General features: G+C 38.5%; 2 protein-coding genes and 1 pseudogene across 5 annotated transcripts in view; all 3 read left to right on the forward strand.

Moving 5' to 3' along the window:
* The window catches only part of DBT (dihydrolipoamide branched chain transacylase E2), a 53,316-nt gene extending 42,556 nt beyond the window's left edge, over positions 1–10,760 (forward strand). For all 4 annotated transcript variants that reach the window (XM_019457625.2, XM_053891975.1, XM_053891972.1 and 1 more), the window contains 4 exons: positions 2,970–3,047; positions 4,279–4,470; positions 4,622–4,693; positions 9,056–10,760. In XM_019457625.2, coding sequence (XP_019313170.2) covers positions 2,970–3,047; positions 4,279–4,470; positions 4,622–4,693; positions 9,056–9,223 — 510 coding nt within the window. In that variant the 3' untranslated portion in view covers positions 9,224–10,760. The remainder of the gene's footprint in view (positions 1–2,969; positions 3,048–4,278; positions 4,471–4,621; positions 4,694–9,055) is intronic.
* Positions 10,761–15,222: 4,462 nt separating this feature from the next.
* Positions 15,223–21,968, forward strand: part of LRRC39 (leucine rich repeat containing 39) — a 29,187-nt gene continuing 22,441 nt past the window's right edge. The window contains exon 1 of the mRNA XM_019457623.2: positions 15,223–15,432. The gene's annotated coding sequence lies outside the window, so the exon portion shown is untranslated. The remainder of the gene's footprint in view (positions 15,433–21,968) is intronic.
* LOC128773912 (ragulator complex protein LAMTOR5-like) lies at positions 20,739–21,229 on the forward strand (annotated as a pseudogene).

The raw sequence follows: 21,968 nt of genomic DNA on the forward strand, positions 1-21,968 counted from the left end.
TGCCTACCTCTCCAGCCTTATCTCTCAGTCACTCCTGTTCTAATCAGATTAAGCCTGCATGGCTGCTGGACTTCACGTGAAGTGCCCCCTCCTCCTTGATCAAATGCCTGCACATCCTAAATGCCAAATTTTGTTCAGGAATACCCTCCTCCAGAAGCCTTCTGTAGCTGTCACAGTTTGAGTTAAATACTCTTGTTTCTCATTGCAGTGTATCTCAGTGTATTGCACATGTTTGCTCTGTTTTCTCTTCACTGGATGCTGAGCTTCTTGGGGCAGAAACTGTTCATCTCCATTGTTTTAGCAACTACCCTAAACAACTAAGCGAATGCTCTATAAACATGCAATGTAATAGATGTCTATAAATGAGACATCTGGGTTATATTTTAGCTATAGAGTCATTTTTAGAGACACAGTAATTGAATCAGATGGATGAAATCACCCAAATTGTGTGCAAATGAGAAGAAAAGAAGGCTACAGATTTTACATCAGCATTTAAGGGGTAGATGCAAATTGAGTTGGCAGAGACGGTGGAAGAAAGTGAGTGGAGTCAGTGGTATGACAACCAGGAAAGAGTCTCCTAGAAGTCAGTGTATCAACAGATCACCCCCAAATTTAGTACTTTGAAATAACATCCATTTATTACTTCTCATGAGTCCACAGAACCAGTCTGCTGATCTTGGCAGATTTATTTCTTTGTCTACAGACAGCTAGTAGGTTGGCTAGGGGTGGGCTGGTGTAGGATGGCCTTGGCAGAAACAACTCATTTCTCCCCTCACATGTTTCTTTTCCCCCCAGCATGCTAGCCTGCACGTGGTCTCCTAGTACTGTCAGGGATGAAGAGAGGAAGCAGAAACGTCAAGCACGTTTCTAAGCTTTGCTGCATCAAGTTTGTTCTTATTTCATTGGCCAAAGCAAGTCACATGACTGAGCTCAGAGCAGTACCAGAGGGCATGGATACAAGAGGGGCTTGAACCATCGCGGCCATTTCTTCAGCTTCTCATACCAAGAGACAAGAAGGAAGTTGGGATGGGCGACACCTGGCTGCCTCAGTCAGTAGAGCATGTGACTCTTAATATTGGGGTCATGAGTTCAAGCCCCATGTTGATTGTGGAGATTACTTAAAAAATAAATAAATATAAAGCCCTTAAAAAAAAAAAAAAGTTAGGATGGGAACAGGCTATTGGAGTAGTAATGAAGAGGTCATGAGTAGCCTTACCCAGAACTGATTGAATAAAGTATTGTTGAGGTAGAAGCTTGATTCCAGTTAGTTGGTGAATGAATAGAAATTGAGGAAGACACTAAAAATATCTGGTAAAAAGCAGATAGAGCATAGGCACAGAGGGCAATTATAGTGCTTGTTTGGAGTAAAGAAAGATTCCATCTGCCCTCTCCCCTCCTAGAAAAACTGGAACAGATTTGTAGGCTGAGGGAAAGAGCTGGAAAATGGAGAGTTAAAAATAATGTGAGTGACCCTGGTGATGTCTGTTTTGAAGCAAGCAGAGACCAACTTTTTAATATATTGAACTTCTTTTATTATTTTTCTTCATTGTTCCAATCTGAATGAAATATCTTTATTTTGAAAATAAAATTTAGTGTGCTTTATTTGTTTTCAAACAACATTTTTTTCTGCCTATGTAAACTTCAGAACATTTGGAAAATACTACAATCTATTGTAGAAGGAAAAAATGACCTCGTATCTGTGAACACACACTTTGGTTTTTCTTTTATAAAATTTGGATTACATTCAAAATAGTGTTTTTATGTGTAATGCTTTAACCTTAGTTATGGATTTTTATATAGAGAAGATTAAAGTTACAGTTGTCAAATCAAATGCTTAGTAAAACCTGCTTTAACTCTCTAGTTCAAGGAAATGATTTTTAAAAAATTTTTTTTGAATGTTTACTTATTTTTGACAGAGACAGAGCATGAGCGGGGGAGGGGCAGAGAGAGAGGGAGACACAGAATCCGAAGCAGGCTCCAGGCTCTGAGCTGTCAGCACAGAGCCCAATGCGGGGCTTGAACTCACGAGCCGTGAGATCATGACTTGAGCCGAAGTCGGACGCTCAACCAACTGAGCCACCCAGGCGCCCCAAGGAAATGATTTTTTTTTTTTTTTCCTGACATGACTACTGACCTACAGACAAAAATAACACTTAACACAGTACATATAAAGGACTCTTAATTGGACTAGATAAAGAGGGCTGGATTTTAAGGACAGTTTTAAGCATTTTTTATTTTCCTATTTTTAAAATTGAATACAAGGCATGACAACCAAATGCAATGTGTGAACTTTGATTAGATCCTGGATGGGCAGAGAAACAGATACAGAAAACATTTAGCAGACAGTTAGGAAAACTTGAATATGGACAGAAGAGGAACGTTACAAAGTAAGAAGAGGGAAAAAAAAGGAAAAAAGATTAAGGGAGAAGAAGGCAGAGGAGGGAGAGTTTGGGAAGGTGAACTCTAAAGTAAATGTTCACACCAGCTCTGCCCTTCACTAGGCCAAAGACACCTATTGGAACACGAGCATGGTCGGTGCCCTTGGAAACACTTATCACTTGTTCTTTCTCCACAGGGAAACAGCTTACTACCTTTTTGTGTTTTAATTCAGTGTTTTGAACTACAAGTTTACTTCTCATGTAAGATTCTATGTGCAAGTGAGGAAATCACATAGAATTTAGATATTTTCTATGGTACTTTGGTTGATCTGTATAGTCATTTTGAAAATCTTGATGTTTACAGCTGCCTGACAATGTTATCTTTTATTCTTAAGTGATTAGGGTGACCTAGTTGCACGCCTGCTTGGAGGTAACATTGGGAGTAATATACCTAGGTACATATAGACTTGAAATTAAGCTCAGCGTAATTAAGCATCATTAAATAAAGCTCCCTCCCTCCCTCACACCTCTTACTGCTTCCAGTTTCCTGAGTTAAAAGTACTAATGTTGCATTCTCTTTCTGTTAAACAGGCTGCTTCCTTGGGACTACTACAGTTTCCTATCCTTAATGCTTCTGTGGATGAAAACTGCCAGAACATAACATATAAGGTTGGCTATGTGTTCTGGCAAGTTCTTGCAAATACAGAAAATAGTGCAGATGTACTTGTAGGTTAGAAAATCTTTTGTACCTCAAACAGCGGGGTTTTTTTAGACTAGAATTAAAGGTATGAGATAAAATATTAAACCGAAGTATAATTTGCTACTATTGTTAATGATTTTATTTGTTAATAATGATACTGTTCAGATATATGGAGTACCATTTTTAAGCCCCTTTGGTTTATCGCTTAAAATAATAGAAATAAATGGCTGTCAAGCAATGGATTATGTTAACCATTGTGCATATCCTCCCCTCAAAGGAATAACCTCTCTCAAAATGGAGTTCCTGCAGTTTTTCAAACCAGAATAATTTAACCAGAAATAGGAAAAGTAATGAAAGTATGGATTCCACTTGAGTGAACTCTTCTGTTTGGACTGAAGATTTATTGAAACTGAGAACACTTTTTGGGATGCTGATCCTTATTTATATTTCTTATTAGAAAGTGAGCTTAGATATTTTAGCTGGTCGGATTTAAAATCTTCCCATACAATATGATTCATACATATGATTAATACAATTTCCTGATTAAGTATATACTTGTTGCAAAAAATATTCAGACAAGAAGGTAACCATCTTTACCTTCAATCCTATGACCCTAAAATAACTGTTTGTGTGGAGATGTGCATCCTTCCAGGATTTTATTTTCACATACTTAAAAAAAATCATATGTATTTATACATATTGTGTTTTTAACTTAAAGGTTTTAAACTTATTCCTTTCTCATTTAATATATAATGGACATCATTACATGTCAATAAACATAATTTTGTTACTTGTTTAACCAGTGGCTTATTATTGATAAATACTTTGATTGTTTGCAGTTTCTCAGACTTAGTCTGAACTCAATATCCCTGTGTATCTCTATATACTTCTATATTTATCTCCTAAACACAAAGTTTTATAAATGTTGGTACATATTGATAAATATTCCCAAGAAAATCTTATATACCCCCCAGCTTATATATCCACTAGTAATGTATAGAAATAGCCTGTTGCCCTATATTCTTACCAATAAAAATTTATCTTTTAGAAAAAAATCCTTTTAAAATCCTTTAAAAATTATTTAAATCATCACCAATCTGGTAGAAACAGTTTTTGGCAGTTGTTTTTATACGATAGTGAAGGTTGTTCCTTTCTTTTCTGTTAACTTATGAAAAGGCTTACTCTATAATTTTTTTTTAGGCTTCTCACAACATTGGGATAGCAATGGATACTGAGCAGGGGTTGATTGTCCCTAATGTGAAAAACGTTCAGATCTGCTCTATATTTGAGATCGCCACTGAGTTGAACCGCCTTCAGAAATTGGGCTCTGCAGGTCAGCTCAGTACCACTGACCTTACAGGAGGAACATTTACCCTTTCCAACATCGGATCAGTGAGTAATAGGAATGTTCAAATTCTTAAACCATAACTTAAGGTTTCTGATCATATATTCAATGAAAAATACAATATTGCATTTCCCATTTGTTCCCATTTGTTACTTTTTCTACTTTTCCTTTTTACTTTTCTTTTTTTTTTTTTTTCAGATTGGTGGGACCTATGCCAAACCAGTGATACTGCCACCCGAAGTAGCAATTGGGGCTCTCGGATCCATCAAGGTATGTTTATCAACTAACTGGCAAAAGAGTCTTAGCAAATTGGGAGAGTAAACACCAACAGAGTGACATTTCAGCGGTTTTTCCCTTGCTTTGTAGGTTTGAGTATAACATTTGGCTCAGTAGGCCAGTTATTTCTTCCTAAGAGGTAGGCCTGCAATTCTAGTGTCTGCCTCTGTGTATAACATGGTGGTGATCTGCATTGTTGTGTATGGATCAACCATCGTGGTTTATGCCAGGCACTGATGTCAGTCATCATGGATAACCACAAATATAGCCAATCTACTTCTATCAAAAATTTTCATTTCCGAATACCAAAGATAATAGTAGGCCAGTATAAATTTATTGTTTATAGCACAGTGAGACACCATTTAGAGAATTTTTCTCAAACTTTGCTCTGTTCAAGAATTGTTGAGAGTACTAGTTAAAAATGCAGTATTCTTGGGGCACCTGGGTGACTCAGTCGGTTAAGCGTCTTGGCTCTTGGTTTTGGCTCAGGTCGTGATCTCACGGTTTATGGGTTCGAGCCCCATATCAGGCTCTGCACTGGCAGTGTGGAGCCCACTTGGGATTCTCTCTCCTTCCCTGTCTCTCTCTCTCTCTCTCTCTCTCTCTCTCTTACTCTCCCAAAATAAATAAACTTCAAAAAAAAAAAAAAAATTGCAGTATTCTTAGCCTTGGGGACCGAGCTTCCAGAACTTAACATTTTAAATAAGAACCCAGGTGGTTCCAACATGAGTGACCTGTGGCCATGTTTTAGGAGACACTGACCTAGAATAAGGGTTGCAGTGATTCTTAACCTTGGCTATGTGGGGACCTTGGGAAAAAAATGCCTAAGCTCACCCTATACCAACTGAATCACAATTGGGGGGTGTAGCAGATAGGGATTGGGCATCCCTATTAACTCAGTGTTGAGAACCACTAGAGTTAAAAGAAGTAAGCCCCTGGATTCCATCTCAGTACCACCATTATTAAATGTCATCACCACATTGACTATGATTTTGGTCTTCATGCTTTCGGAAGAATCTTTTTTCTTTATGTTTATGATGCTTCCACACTGAGTATCCCTGGGACTTGTCTTTCATGAGTATTACTTTTGTGTTGGCATCCAAGCCTCCACAGATACTTTCATTCAGCCTTTTTTTTTTTTTTTTAATGTTTGTTTATTTTGAGAGAGAGAGACAGAGAGACAGAGAGACAGAGAGAGAGACAGACGGGTAAGGGTAGAGAGAGAATCCCAAGCAGATTCTGCACTGTCAGTGCAGAGCCCAATGTGGGGCTCGATCTCAGGAACTGTGAGATGATGAACCTGAGCTGAAACCAAGATTTGGACATGTAACCAACTGAGCCACCCAAGCACCCCTCCTTAGAGTCTTTTAATACAACAAAATGTTACTTATCTGAATGGAAGGCTTTGAAGCAGAGACAACATGTAACTAGAGTTCCAAGCAACATAAATATGAACCTTGCCCTCATCAGATCAATAATTTTTCAGTGTTAAGCATTCTCTTCCAAAAACAGAATATAAAGCCTCTGTAATTGCACTTCCAATATTTTCAAACTTTTTTTTAACATTCACTTATTTATTTTGAGAGAGAGAAAGAACAAGAGCGCACATGAGCAGAGGAGGGGCAGAGAGAGAGAGAGAGAGAGAGAGAGGGAGAGAGGGAGAGAGAGAGAGAATCCGAAGCAGGCTCCATCCTGCCAGCACAGAGCCCGACATGGGGCTGGATCCTACAAACTGTGAGATCCTGACCTGAGCCAAAATCAAGAGTCGAACTCTTAACCTACTGAGCCTCCCAGGTGTCCCTCATTCAGCCTTTGATTTGCTTTCTTACAGATAAGATACCTTTTTCCTAGCATCTACTCTCCCTTCTAGCATAGAGAGGAGATAGGGAGAGAGATCCAGAAACACATAGTGAGACTCTGTTCTTTACAAATCAGGAGTGTCTCTGAATATAATTTCCCTGTCACCCATTCTCCACCCAGCATTTGAATCTCACAGAATTCTGACTTCCTACAGTTTCCAAGCCATCATACCTATCTGAGAAAGTTTTGTTTTTCTTTTTCCTTAAAGATAAGATGTCTTTTCTTCTGGATTGTGTGTGTGTGTGTGTGTGTAATTATGGTAAAATCTACAAAACATAAGTTTACCATTTTAATGTGTACAGTTCAGTGGCATTAGGTACATTCATGTGTTTACAACCACACCACCATCCATCTCCTGAAGTGTTTCCTTGGCCCAACAAACTCTGCTTGTGTACATCACTTTTTGTTTATCTGTTCATCTCTAATGAGTATTTGAGTTGTTTTCTTTTTTTGGCTATTGTGAATAGTGCGGCTATGAACATTGGTGTGCAGATATCTGTTCAATAGGTGTGTTTTTACCAAATCATTGTTACCCATGATTTCATCAAGCTATGAAGAATAGTTCTTGGAGTATAAGTCTTCTAATATTTGTCGGGTGGGAACAAATAGTGTGTCTCCAATCCCTTTCTTTCATAGTGTCATCTGTCCTTTGTCATTTTCTGTTTTCACTATAAATTTTGAACGTCTTGTTGCCAAAAAGTCTAAGTTATGAAAACCCCCACATAACTCAGTTCTCTGTCCTTGTCTTCCCTGACCTATTGGCTGCACCTGAGTCAATTGAGCCATCCCACTTCCTTGGAAAACCTCTTTCACTGTGACTTTGCAGAATACCTTGCTATTGTGACTTTCCTTCTGTCTACTGCTGATTCCCTTTGAGGCTCCTTTGCTGAAACTTCCTTATCTCCCAAGGAAGATTTTGATTCTCTCTTTAAGCTGTGGGGTATTCCTGGGCCCCCTTCTGGCCGTTTTCTTTATCTGATCCCATCTTATGGCTTTAAGCGCCATTTATATACTGATGACACTCAAGTTTATATCTCTCCTTTGATCTGGAAATTCATATATCCTGATTGGATATCTAATTAGGCATCTTGAGTTTCCTGTTCCTTTCCTCACCACCCCCCACTCTCAAACTTACTCCTCCTGAAGTTTTCCCTTTTCAGTAAATGACCATTCTGCCCAGAAACCTCCAATAACTTCTCACCTCACTTAGATCAGAGCCAAAGTAGCTGCAGTGGCCTATATGGCCTTCCACTGGTGCTACGCAGTGTGATCAGGTACCCATGTGAGGCCATGAATGTTGTATCCAGACTGTGAGGACACCAGTACAGAAAGGGAGAATAGGGCTTAGATGCTTTCACAGCAGTTTGACAGGTGATTTTTGGTGTATTGAATCTAATACAAGAAGTTAGGGCTTGCGTTTTATATATCTTTTAAAATTTTCTTTTAGTAATTTACTTTTACTATATTTTTTAAAAATAGCTTGCAATGGATTAGAAATTTTATTTTATTTTATTTTAATTAATTTATTTATTTTTGAGAGAGAGACAGAGAGTATGAGTCGGGGAAGGGCAGAGAAAGAGGGAGACACAGAATCCGAAGCAGGCTCCAGGCTCTGAGCTGTCAACACAGAGCCCGATGCATGGCTCGAACCCATGAACCACAAAATCATGACCTGAGCCAAAGTTAGACACCCAACTAACTGAGCCACCCAGGTGCCCCTGTATTAAAAAAATTTTTTTAATAACAATAAGTCATTTACCAAAAACAGATTGAGAAGCATTGCCCTTGACAGTGTGCCCCACTTTCTTTCTGCTCCATCCATGACCTCATCTCCCACCTCTCACCCCTGCCCCTCCACTGCAGCCACCCTGCCTACTTTGCTGTTCCTCTAACACTCCAAAGTCATGTTTCCCCTCTGTCTCTCTTTGAAGATACATGTGGCTTGTTTCCTCGCTGCCTTCAGTAAGGAAACGATGGTGAAGCTTTCCCTGCCCACCGTGTCAAACAAAAAATGCTGCCTACATCTAGCCACTGCCTACACTCTCTCCCCTTTCCACATGGCTTTATTTTTTCCTTTGTACTTTTCTCTAACATGCTATATATTTTGCTTATTTATCTTAATTTTCTCTCTTTCTCCATACAATGTTAGCTCCAGGAAGGCAAGGATTGTTATTTGTTTTGTTCACTGGTTTAGCCCCAGTGTCAAGAAGAGTACCTGGCACATAGTAGCTGCTCAATAAATAACTGTTAAAAACAAATTGAAATCTGAGAAGAGATTTACTGTATATAAGGAAATTATACAGGAGACAGGAAGTACCTTGGAGAAACTGAAAAGCTTGAGGCAGGTACAGAGATGGGAAAAATTTTCAAGTCGTTGGGATGCCCCTTTCTTTTCTGTCACAGGAAGGGGGGTTGCCTAGTCTTTCACCATTGCTGTTGCTAGAGCTTGTACTTGGAGCAAGTGAAGTTTGACTCTGTTCTTTGCCTTATTTCTAGGTCCTTCCCCGATTTAACGAGAAAGGAGAAGTGTTTAAGGCACAGATAATGAACGTGAGCTGGTCAGCTGATCACAGAATTATCGATGGTGCTACAATGTCACGCTTCTCTAATTTGTGGAAATCCTACTTAGAGAACCCAGCTTTTATGCTCCTAGATCTGAAATGAAGAGTATAAGGCGTCATTGAACTTTTTCAGCGTCCAAAGAACATGTAGAGCCTCGCTGCACAGCACACGTTCTTCGTCACAATTTGTATTATAAATGATTTGTATTGTGTGATTCAGGTTCCCAGGCACAATATTTATCTCCGTTCTGTTAGACATTTTACAGAAAGTGAATAACGGTGTAATAGTTCTCCCGGGGCTGTCACATTTTGTAGGTCATAGTGTGACTTCTTACTATGGTGCTGAGGTCTTTGTGTCCATGGACTGAAACTAGGAAGAACAACGAAATTAACGTTACTAAAAGACAGATTGCAATATCTGGTATTTACCCTATTTTTTTTTCTTTTCCTCTTTTAATTTTAGATTGCCCCTTAATGAAACTTTTCAATTACACTTAGTTGGGAAATGGAATTTACACACAAAAGTATCTTTCATTTCCCCACAATAATGCTAACTGTTGTATAAAAAAGTGCAATTATACTTAAACTTTTAAGATATCCACGGTTATGTTGCTTTGTAGAGATTATCTGTAAATGTCTTGTTTATATAAACTAATATCTTTTAAAAGAGAAAATTATAAGCTAATCTTAAAAATGCCCAATTATAGGGGTGCTTGGCTGGCTCAGTCGGAAAAGCATGTGACTCCTGATCTTGAGGTCATGAGTTCAAGCCCCACCTTGGGCATAGAGCTTATTTAAAAAAAAAAAAAAAAAAAAAATCCCAGTTATAGTTTTATAACCAGTAAGGCTATCAAAAGTGTTTGCTTAAAATGAATATTCTTTTAGAATTGGTAACTTTTTGGTGTGTTGTTAGGAAAAAAACCACCTCTGCAAACTTGCCTCATGTAAGAGAAGTGCTTTAAATGTAGCAGCCGCTGACATTGTCTTACATTTAGAAGTCCATTGCCTTTTAACTATTTTTTATCTTTCTTGTCTTCAGCTAAAACATAGAATAGAATAAGAAATTAAGATGTATTCCATTCTCCATATCCTAAGAAGGAATGTGCATAACAAGAGAGAGAAGAGTCTAATGAGTAATTATGGACATTAAAATAATAAATCTCATACAGAAATGAAAGTATCATAATGATCATTTTGTAAGAGGCCCACTTTAATCAGAAATAGCATCAAGGTGAATATAATCCAATGTTTTGATTTGCATTCAGAAATCCAGCTTGCTTCTAATGTTTTCTAATTGATTACTATATGTTCAAGTGAAATTTTGTGAGAAAAAAGGTTGTTTTAAATCTGCTTGATTTTTTTTCAAAATGAAAATGACCTGTAAATTAGAAAATAATGGATCAAATTAATGTTATTATTTTTTAAATTTAGGTAGTACAAAGAGTCAAAAAGAAAATGAAATCATCCATGATCATACCACTATTAACATTTTGATCAAGGTATCTGTATACATAGCTATTCTTTTTATAAAAATGAGATCATGCTTTATCTACTATTTTATAATTTGATTTTTTAATTTAACATTATATCACAAGTAACTTGACATGTCAATAAACAATTCTACATTATCATACTTTTAAGTGGCTGCATAATATTCTGTGTGTGTTTGTTAGACATTTGATATTAAACATCTACTGTATACTCAGCATGGTGCTAAGCACTGGGCATAGAATACCTGCCCTCATGGTCCCTGCCTTCATTAATTTACAGTCAAATAGAGGAGGCAGGTATTAAATAATTCTAAAAAGTAAAATATCATTACATGTCTAACTGGGGAGAAAAACAAGGTGCTATGAGGGTGTCTAATAAATGTTGCTAATTCTGTCTGGGAGGGTTATGGGAGGATGTACCATAATTTAACCAATTCCCTATTAATGGCATTTGCAGACTTTTAAATGACTAACCATATGATCAGTTGTCTCTTAAGGAAGATTCCCCAAATCTACAGTGGACAGTGCTCCTTGCATCCCATGATTATAACTATAACCTAGTCATATGGCCACACCTAGCTGCAAAGGAGACTGGGAAATGAGAAGGCATGTGCTTAGCTAAATATTTTGTTACTATGGGTGAAGGAAATAATGGATATTAGGGGATAATTGCTGTCTCTGCCACAGAAGATATTTTATCCATTTCTGGTTACAGAAGACCATAAGATATATAACAATTTTTTAATGTCACATAGCCACTAATGTGCAAACTGACGCTCAACCCATGTGAATCCCCTTACGTCTTAACACAACTCTGACCAACTTGTCTGACTTAATCCAGTAACCAATAGGCAGTAGTATTGAGTTGAGACACTATCAAGTGAATTGCCTGACAAAGCCCAGATTTTACATTATCTTTCTCCAGGTCTTCTCTGAGCTTTCTCAGCAATTGAGAAAGCGGTTTCATTTCTTTTGTTTTCTTTTCTACTCTTGTCCCCTGGGACATGTCATAAGTACCATTATCAAAAAGGTCAAAGATTTGAGGGAGATAGAAATGCAGGGACTACTTGTTGCATTCCATTGTTCAAATTTCTCTCCTCTTCAGCCTGAACCTTTACTTTTAAAGCTTAACTGTCAGGACTTTCTCCACTATTAGTAGCAAAAGCCTAATTCTTACTAGGTTATGTTACAAAGGGAACTCGATTCATATAACTGAAATCCTCAGGGGCATCGGTTTCAGGTATGGCTGGATCCAGGGACTTAATAAATTCCAGACTGTCTCTGTTTTGCTGTCCCTGTCTGCCTCTGTCTCTGTATCTCTGTCTCGTCACTCTGTAACTATTGGATCTTTTTTGCCTCATGTTGACCTCATTCTCAGGTCAAGCTGTCCCAGTGTGTTGACAAAGATGCCTACAAGTACCCAGACTTACATTCCTCAGAACTCACATTGTTTCCAGTTAAAATCTCAAGGGAAATTTAGATTGGTCTGGCTTGGTTCATGCCCATTAATGTGGGCAGGGGAGTATAATGGCCTGATTGGCCAGGCTTGGATCTTAACGGTCACCTTTGGAGCCTGGAAATCAGTCAGCCCCAATGCACATGGACTAATAAGAAAGGAGATCTGGAAGAACATCTGGGCAGATTAAAAAATAAAAGTCAACCAAATAAAGTGAGATATTGCCCTCCCACCCCACCTCATATTAAATAATGAATGTTTTCTTTTTTCTTCTGTTTATTTTTGAGAGACAGAGACAAGTGGGGAAGAAACAGAGAAGGAGACACAGAATCCGAAGCAGGCTCCAGGCTCTGAGCTGTCAGCACAGAGCCCAACGTGGGGCTGGAACTCACAAGCTGTGAGATAATGACCTGAGCTGAAGTCTGATGCCACCCAGGCACCCCAATAATGAATGTTTTCTAAGAGATCTCTTTAAGACCATGGGTACAGAGGAAGTTGAAGAGGTAGAATAGGGAGTAAGAGGTAAATACAGAAGATAATATTAAACTATTGGTTGTGATTCCAAGATTTTTCAATATCTCCGAGAAAGAATATTTGTATTTTCTTCCTAGTTTTAGTAACAAGAAGTAATGTGATTCTCAAATATCAAATGATGCAGTGTTGACAATTCATCCGATGTCAAAATATGAATCACTAGCTTCAGTATTTTCTATTCATCTTTCTTGAAAATTTTGCATGCTAATTTATTCACTAGCTTTGATGTTTTACGCTTATACTGGTATATTAATTATGGCAGAAGGAAAAAGTTTAAGTTATATTTTCCAAGTCCATTGCTATGAAAAAAACAAGATTAACAGGATGCTATGGCTTACCATAGGGATATCTATCAAGAGAAAAAGAAGATATGCATTCCAATTTACCTGACATCCTATGAGAGATCATGGTCTTCAGGTTAAACTGATTCCTTCCAGATTCTTCAGCAAAGGCCTCAGCCATTCTTCACAGTACCTGTGCCAAGTCTCTTCCCTTCATTTAAGCACCTACACAAATGGCTCCCCAGCCCTGTTGTACCCAGCAGACAGCTCCTCCTTCTGTCTTCAGAGAACACAAAGTGATTCAACCCAAGGTTCTGTCATTTCTCCCCTTTTCACCTCAAAATCTCTATATTCTCACACTTTCCCTTTGTTTTCCTTTTGGAGGAAGATGTGATTCTCTCTCAGCAAAACCCACACTTCCTACTCTCTATTTTAATTCCATTTCTTCCTCCTGATCCTTGTTTTATGTTTAATCCCATGGGCCCATTTTGATCTTTTAGTCTCTTCCTTACATCTAGAATTGTACCAGATGCACGTCTCCAGCACGCTGGTTAAGATTCATTTCCAGTTCCTCATGGAGAAGTTATTGGAGACTGATCCCAGAACTCTCAGCAAATTTAATTTTTTTTCTTGTTGATAAATGTATCAGGGTAATGTCGTATGTCTGTAAACCTGTTTCCTTTTCTTTTTGGGCACATGGTTAAATATTTTCCAGCCTAGCCTGCAGTTACGTAGGGCCATGTGATTTATTTCTAGCCATTGGAGAAGGTAAAGTGATGTAACCATTTCTAAATGTGGCCCATAGAACCTCCCAAGAGATCCTCTGTACTCCCTCTCTTTCCTCTCCACAGCAACCTTGAGGACTTTATGTTGAAGGTGGCAGCCACACAAGATGGAAGAAACAAGCATCTCCAAATGACTAGGTGGTGATAAAGCGTCCCCACCACCACACCCCAGTACTGATTGGTTTGCATGTGATACAGGTGAAATAACTTGTATTGTTTGAAGACACTGGTATTTTCAGATTAATCTTTTACTTTAGGTAGTAATAACCCTAACTCTGAGCTTTCCAATGCAATAGTTACTAGCCACATGTGGCTCTTCACACTTAAATTTCAATTAATTATTGTGGCTATTGAGCAATTCAAATGTGGCTAGTATAACTGGGAAGCTGAATTTTAACTTTATTTCATTTGAATTAATTGAAATTTAAATGTGAAGAGCCATATGTGGCTAGTGTGCACCATATTGGACATTACAGACATCGAATATTTCCATTACCATAGAAAATGCTATTGAATCGTGCTGCCCTAATAAATATAGGGAGAGAACTGTTCTTACTTTTTTTTTTTAAAGTTTATTATTTTGGGACAGAGAGAGAAGGTGCACACTTGTGAGGAGCAGAGAGAGAGGGAGAGAGAGAGAATCCCAAGCAGGCTTCAGAGTCAGCTCAGAGCCTGACGTGGGGCTCGAACCCACAACTGTGAGATCATGACCTGAGCTGAAATCAAGTCAGATGCCCAACCTACTGAGCCACCCAGGTGTCCTGAACTGTTCTTATTTTTAAAATAATCCCCTCCCCCAAGAAATTCTCTATTTCTCTAAAGCCAATTTCCCTCTACCTAAGAGAAGGCTCAAAACACTCCGTTCTCACATTGTTAGCTTTACCTGTACCTGCCTCTGCACGAACACACTCCTGTCTTGTTCCTTCTTGCCTTTGCCTAACTTTTAGAATGGATGGTCTTGAACTCCTTGTGATCTGGCTTCCTTCCCAGCTGCTCACCTGTAATCACAGTGTGCTCGGCAAAAGGTTTGGCCACACCTGTCTCCCAGATGTCTCCTAAATAGTTCTCTCTACCCCCATCACTCTCCTGAGCTCTAGGCACTCATTTTCACTCTTTCGTGTCTCAAGGTCATCACGTGTTTCAGAGAGACCAGGTCAACTCTGAATTATTTACGCTAAACCCTCAGGTGACTCATGTTATCATTGTTATCCCCACAAAATTACCACAGCTCTTTTCCGTTCCAGAAAGCATTACCATTTAGGCAAACACTGAAGGTAGCATTAACCCTTGATGACTGCAAGCTCAGAATGAAAGGGAAATGACTTCATTATAAGGCAGTTGCAGTCCTGAGCCGAAGGGTTTTAACCACGAGGTAATTCTTGTGCTAGTCAGACCCTTGTGAGAGAACTCTAGGCCAGCTTGCTAGAACTGAGCAGGAGAATTTGGAGATGGTCCAGAGGAGAGACACAAAACCCAATCACAAGCAAGAGTAAGAGATACTCAGGCTTTTACTGAGTATCATGTGGAATGTTACAACACAAAGCATTGAGAACAGCTGCTCTGGGCCTTGACAAGAGAAAGGACAGAAATGAGAACAGGTGGGAGATTAAGAATTTAGGTTAGATAAGAGGCAAAGTCGGGATGGTCAAAAAAGGGTTCAAGCTAATCCCAGGCTGAGGAGGGGGAGGCCGAGTCCCTCCAGCAAGCCCCAAAGCCTCCACCCGTCTGTATTTCCAGAGGAACCGTCAGACTGTGCTAAACTTGGGGTAAGCTATGTCATTTGAAGTTTGCTGCAGGAAGCTTCTTAATATGTTCTAAACATGTGTTAAATAGTTCTAAAAATGTGGCAAAAAGAAAAGTAAAAAAATCAAGGTTATAAAATCTGTGTGGAAGTTGCAAGAGTGCAATCATCTGGAAAAACCTAACAAATTAATTTCCTGGGAAAAGGAAGCCAGAGTTCAAACTGCAGTAACAAAAGCAACTACGTTGATGGCAGGGGTAATTAAATTAATGGAAACTGCAGGGATGAATATAAATCAGAATGACTAATAATTTGAAACATTAGTTATTCAAATGCGACACAGAGTCCTCGATGAGCTAAGTCGCCGCACTAATAACTGCAAACCGAGGGCTTTACAAATTGCACAAGAACCTGGCTTTGGTCCCATTATGTTTCTGTCACAAGCTTAGAAGGGCTCCCATTGGTTTGTTTTTAAAACCACCATTGTCATTTACTGCACTAGTTTCCCTAATAAGGTTGTGAAAATGAAAAATATTGATATATAAATGTAATGCACTCTAATTGTAATAAAATGGTATTTACAAAAGATGTTGGGGGGGGTTGTAATTTTTTCTAAATGCATTGTCATTTCTCACAGCTTCTCTCTTTACTAGATGTTACAGGTTTAGTAATTGCATAGTATTTGTGGAAATGTGAAAAAACAATTTTTGTAGTTGTCTTTTGAAATGTATACAATATGTCCTCAAAAGTTGGGTCTCCATCCTAGAAACAAAATATTATGTAATTCATATAGAATTATGCAGTTAAAGAGTTAAAAGTTTGGCATAGCTTTTATTTCTGTAGAACTGAAAAGCAGTGCATAAAAATAAAAGCAGAAAGAACGTATCTTTTTGTTATGTGGCCCAAAATACCTCATTTGACTGAAAGTGCAGTTTTGGGGTTCTTATTTGGTGGATATAGGAGGGGTATTGTTCTTTTGTTTTTGTTTTTTTCTTTTGAAACAAGACTGCAGTGGCTTCTATTCTGTGGTTCTGAGGTTTAAATTGCCCCAGAAAGTTGAAAAATATTCTGATTACTGCTTAGGTTTTATATTTCCTGTGAGAACATTCTTTACACAAGAAAACTATAGCACCAACTTATTCATAAGAGAAATGATGTTTTGTTCATGTGTATTTTGTTTGCTAAATTACATATTAGACTCACAGCATGCTTTTCTCAAATGAAGATTTTAAACTCAAATTCAAATGACCTTCTAGTTTCTGGCCCATTCCCCATAGGCTACAGAATAAATGAGTGTCTGAATACACTAATTTCTTGTGTCTCCACTGTTGATTAGGTTAGTGAAATGCTGTGTGTATGTGTGTGTGTGTGTGTGTGTGTGTGTGTGTGTGTGTGTGTGTAAAATGACAGCCGGCACAAAATCCTCAGGTCAGAAGTACATTTTTATTCTTAGTTAAATACATTAATTTTTGGTTATAAAACATATATTTAATGATAGAAAAAAGAAATAATTCGCATTTAAAGCTAAACTTTTTTCTCAGCCATTTTAGTAACTTAAATATGTCAGTTATTAGAGACTGAAACTCTGTGGGGTCATGCGGCAGAAGTCATGTGAGACTGGCTAGAATCTGAGAACTTGAGCTCCAGGGGAAAGGTATTTGGTATCTAATAGTGTTTCCTATCATCTTGGAGGAAATGTCCCTATTTTGTTGGACCAAGTGGTGCAAGTTAGTATGCAGCTGTAATTTCCTAATAGAAGTATCAAAAGGTGGAAAATAGTGACTCCACATTGGCAATGTTTGGCAATCATGTTGTCTACTTTCCATCCCTTTGTACACACACACACACACACACACACACACACACACACACACGACCTTAATGGAACATTTTCACATAAAAGAATATCAATGTTCCAGAAAACCCTACAGCTCAACAAATCAGTTTTAAAATATTCTTGTTTAAGGGGCACCTGGGTGGCTGAATAGGTTAAGCAACCAACTCTTGATTTTAGTTCAGGTCATGATCTCACGGTTTGTGGGATTGAGGCCTGTGTCAGGCTCTGTCCTGGGATTCTCTCCCTCCCTCTCTCTCTCTCTCTCTCTCTCTCTCTGCTCCTTCCCTGCTCATGTGCACTCTCTCTGCTTTTCTGTCTCTCAAAATGAATAAGTAAACATTAAAAAAAAAAAAGGAAAAGATATAAACAAAGTACAATTACAGAGGCTTCAAATTCTATCTCTGAAAGAGAATTCCTAACACTGAAAATTTTGTATCTGATGAGGGCAAGTCTCCTATTTATGTTTCTTGGAACTCTAGTTACATGGTGTTTCTGCTTCAAAGCCTTCCATTCTGACAACGAACATTTTGTTTTATTAAAAGACTCTAGGGAGGGGCGCCTGGGTGGCTCATTTGGTTAAGTGTCTGACTATTGGTTTCAGCTCAGGTGATGACCTCACAGTTCATGAGTTCAAACCCCACATGGGGCATCTGTGCTGACAGCATGGAGTCTGTTTGGGATTCTCTGTCTCTCCCTGTCTCTGCCCCTCTCCTGCTTGTGCATGTGAGCTCTCTCTCCCTCTCAAAAATAAGCATTTAAAAAAATAAAATTAAAAAAATTTTAAAAAGACTCTAAGGAGTCATAAAAGGGCTTTACGGATTAAAATCCCAAAGTAGTATACTCTTATTTTCCATTGTTTCTCCCTATGTTCCATTATTTTCTTATTTGAATAAATGGGTCACACAAAGCAGATGCTTCTATGCTTGATATGATTCCTTATAGTACTGTAGTGTTGTCAGAATTTATGGGAAGAAGCTTGACTAAATGATCAGTAGTTCGACTGTTCTATTTCACTTTGTAAAAGAAAATGCTCTAGGTCTGATATAATCATGCTTTTAGGGGCACCCGGCTGGCTCAATCAGAAGAGTGTTCAACTCTTGATCTCAGGGTTGTGAGTTTGAGCCCCACATTGGGCCTAGAGATGACATAAGATAAATAAATCAGCAAATTAAAAAAAAAACATGCCTTTAAAAACAGAGTAATAACTACTTTATCTTAGTGTTGTATGTTTAAAACCATTATAATCTTTCTCTAAATGTAAGCCTATGTATTAGCACAGGTCATGATGGAATAGAGTGAAAAAGAAATGGAATTATGTAGCCTGAATCTCAGTCCCCCCTGTTCCTCCCTGTCTCTATTCACTGCTCCTCTAAAGATGTATTAAGCAATAATAAAATTGCTTTGATATTGTTGGTGTCCACTACAAATGTAATTTTGTGTGACTTCCATAAACTTGTTTTTAAAAGGAAGTAGAAGAGGTTAGAGTGGGAGAGAGCCAAAGCATAAGAGACTGTTAAAAACTGAGAACAAACTGAGGGTTGATGGGGGGTGGGAGGGAGGGCAGGGTGGGTGATGGGTATTGAGGAGGGCACCTTTTGGGATGAGCACTGGGTGTTGTATGGAAACCAATTTGACAGTAAATTTCATATATTAAAAAATAAATAAATAAATAAAATAAATAAATAAAAGGAAGTAGAATGACCCAATGGTCCAAGTTTAGGAGCCAAATCCTTCTGAGTTGGAATTTAGCTCAGCTTTTTCAGCAGTATGTCTTTGACAAAGTCTCTCCCTCTCTTTAAGCTTTGATTTATTTGTGCATTAAATAGGTATACCTACTGTGATGGCTGATTTTATGTGTGAACTTGACTGGGTGCCTAGACATTTGCCAAACATTCTGGGTGTGTCTGTGAGAGGATGAAATTAACCTTTGAATCTATAGTCTGAGTAAAGTAGATTGCCTTCCCCAGTGTGGGTGGGCATTATCTATTCAGGTGAAGGCCTGAAGAGAATAAAAAGGCTATATCTTTTTCTTTCTTGTAACAGGGTATCATGCATGTTTCCTCATATTATGAACCACCTTTCTACTTTGGGTTTGTATGATTTTGACTACTTTAGCCTCCTCACGTGAGTAGAATCATACAGTATTGACTGTCCTTTTGTGACTGGTTTATTTCACATAGCATAATGTTCTCAAGTTCATTCCATGTTGTAGTATGTGACATAATTTTGCTTCTTTTGGAAAGCTGTGTAACATTCCATTGTGTGTATACACCACATTTCCTTTATGTATCTGTCAGTGGGTATTTTGGTTGCTTCTATCTCTTGGGTATTGTAAATAATGAAGCATCGAACATGTGTGCAGATATCTCTTCAAGATCCTGCTTTGAGTTCTTTGGAATGACACTTTATTTGTAATGTGAAATTTTTTTTAGTTTATTTATTTAGAGAGCAAGAGAGAAAAGCATGAGTTGGAGAGGGGCAGAGAAAGAGGAAGAGAGAGAGAGAATCCCAAGCAGGCTCCACACTGTCAGCACAGAGCCCAACTCAGGGTTCGAACTCACAAACAGCGAGATCATGACCTGAGCCAAAACCAAGAGTCAGATGCTTAACACACTGAGCCACCCAAGCACCCCTGTGATGTGCTTTTATACCCTCTCTTACCTGACCATTCCACTTGGTGTTTTTCTAGATTTGTTTCCTTTTTCTAAATACAAGCATTGCAATTGTAGTCAGTCAAGGCCATGGATTCTTTTTTTTTTTTTTTTTTTATGTTTATTTATTTTTGAGAGCGAGAAAGAGCATGAGCAGGGGAGGAGCAGAGAGAGAGGGAGACACAGAATCTGAAGCAGGCTCCAGCCTCTGAGCTGTCAGCACAGAGCTTGATATGGGGCTCAAACCCATGAACTGTAAGATCATGACCTGAGCTGAAGTTGGACACTTAACTGACTAAGCTACCCAGGGGCCCCAGGGCCATGGATTCTGATGAAATATATCCCTGTGGGACCTCAGAATGCAAACCTGGGCACCAAGCAGCTGGAAAACCCACAACAATAGAAGGAGAAGATAAAGCAATTTGTGCAACATTATACAATGAGATACTTAAATGGCTTCATGCTTCACACAGTTAAGATTTACCTCTCCTCTGTAAAATTGTCTTTTCTTTGATTTTTGTCTCAGTCTCTGAAGAAAATCCTTTCACAGCTAACCTTCTTCCTATCATCATATGGCAATCATATCCATTCCCATCTTCTCCTTTCTTGGCTTTACTGTTGGAGGGTAGTAATAAGACTAACCTTTTTTGAATACTTACTGTGTTCAGGCACTGTGCAAGTTCTTTTGTATATTAACTCATTTAATCCTCACAAAAACCCATGAAGAACTCTTATTTTTATCTACATTTTGCCAATAAGAAACTGAGGTGCCAAGGGAGTATGTGACTTTTGCAAGGATATTCAAGTATATAAAGATGTGGGCCAGGGCTCATGGCAGACACGATGGAGATGACCTTAGAGCAGCCCTTGGAAGACACAATGAGGAATCCATTCATTGTTGGGGTCCTATGGCACAGATTCACGAGGGCTTGATCGGGGCTGCCGTGGGGCCCAGTCCAATGAACGTGCTGGGCTGATAACTGTTTGATCATTGTTCTAGCCCAGCAAGCAGCTAAGCTAACCTCAGTCCCCACTGATATTCTTGTGGTGTGTCTAGAACCAGATACTGGGAACATTCTGATCCCGGAAAATGATGGCATCACAGTGGCAGTGCACAAAATGGCCTCTTGACGTCCCCTATCAGTTCTATATCAGCCTGTCATCAGGGTTCAATCCTACCTATGCTAATTATCTTATAGAACTATTAAAGTTCCAGTCGTTAGGCCATTTATTTAGTGTGCATTGGGCACTTTTCTATTAATTTTACAGTAAGCCACTTTTGGACCCTCAACAGATTGACTTGTCAAAATATTAGTAAGAAAGATCTAGGTCACTTTGTGTACAGAATTTTGTTATGTTCAATAAATCTGGTTGGAGGAAAAGAAAAGCATATAAAAATACAGTGATAGGTACACAGAAAATCAAATAGAAAGGGACACAACTCCAGAAAAACCCACAAAGTACAAAAAGAAATGAATGTAATTACTTCTGTTATTTGGATCAGCTATGAATAACACTTACATAGTAATAAACACTACCAATTTAACAAAAATTATGTTATATTGGGAGGACTGGAGGAGGGGAAATGTATGTTACTGAGTAGGCGGTTTAAGACCACAGAATTCTCATTTTCTATGGTATGAAGTCAATAGATGATTCCCTAATCAGTACATGAAAAAATAGCATAAGCATATTTTTGGAAATATACCAAGAAATAGTTAAAATAGCAATATCTGTTTCTTACCCATTTCTTACATACAGATGATGGAAATCTCCCTGGCATGTTTGTGTAAGAAGGGGTATTCATCAAACAAGTCCTGGAACTATACAACGGAACTGGCCTGGTAAGGGAGCTGCTGTGGTTGCCCCCAGAACCAGCTGCATCCATTGTGGCCAGGAAACTCCTGCTGTTAAAACTAACCCTAGAATATATTGCCTCTGCTGTAGTCAGACCAGCAAAAATTAACTGTAGCCACCCAGCCAGTTTCCCCACATTCTTTGCTTCTAAATCAAAGTACATGATTAGTAGAACCTTAGTCACATTCCTCAGTTCTGTAGCAAGGGAGGTTGGGA

Source organism: Panthera pardus, unplaced genomic scaffold (assembly GCF_024362965.1).
Source record: "Panthera pardus isolate Hobbes unplaced genomic scaffold, ASM2436296v1 HiC_scaffold_11, whole genome shotgun sequence".
NCBI lineage: Eukaryota > Metazoa > Chordata > Mammalia > Carnivora > Felidae > Panthera > Panthera pardus.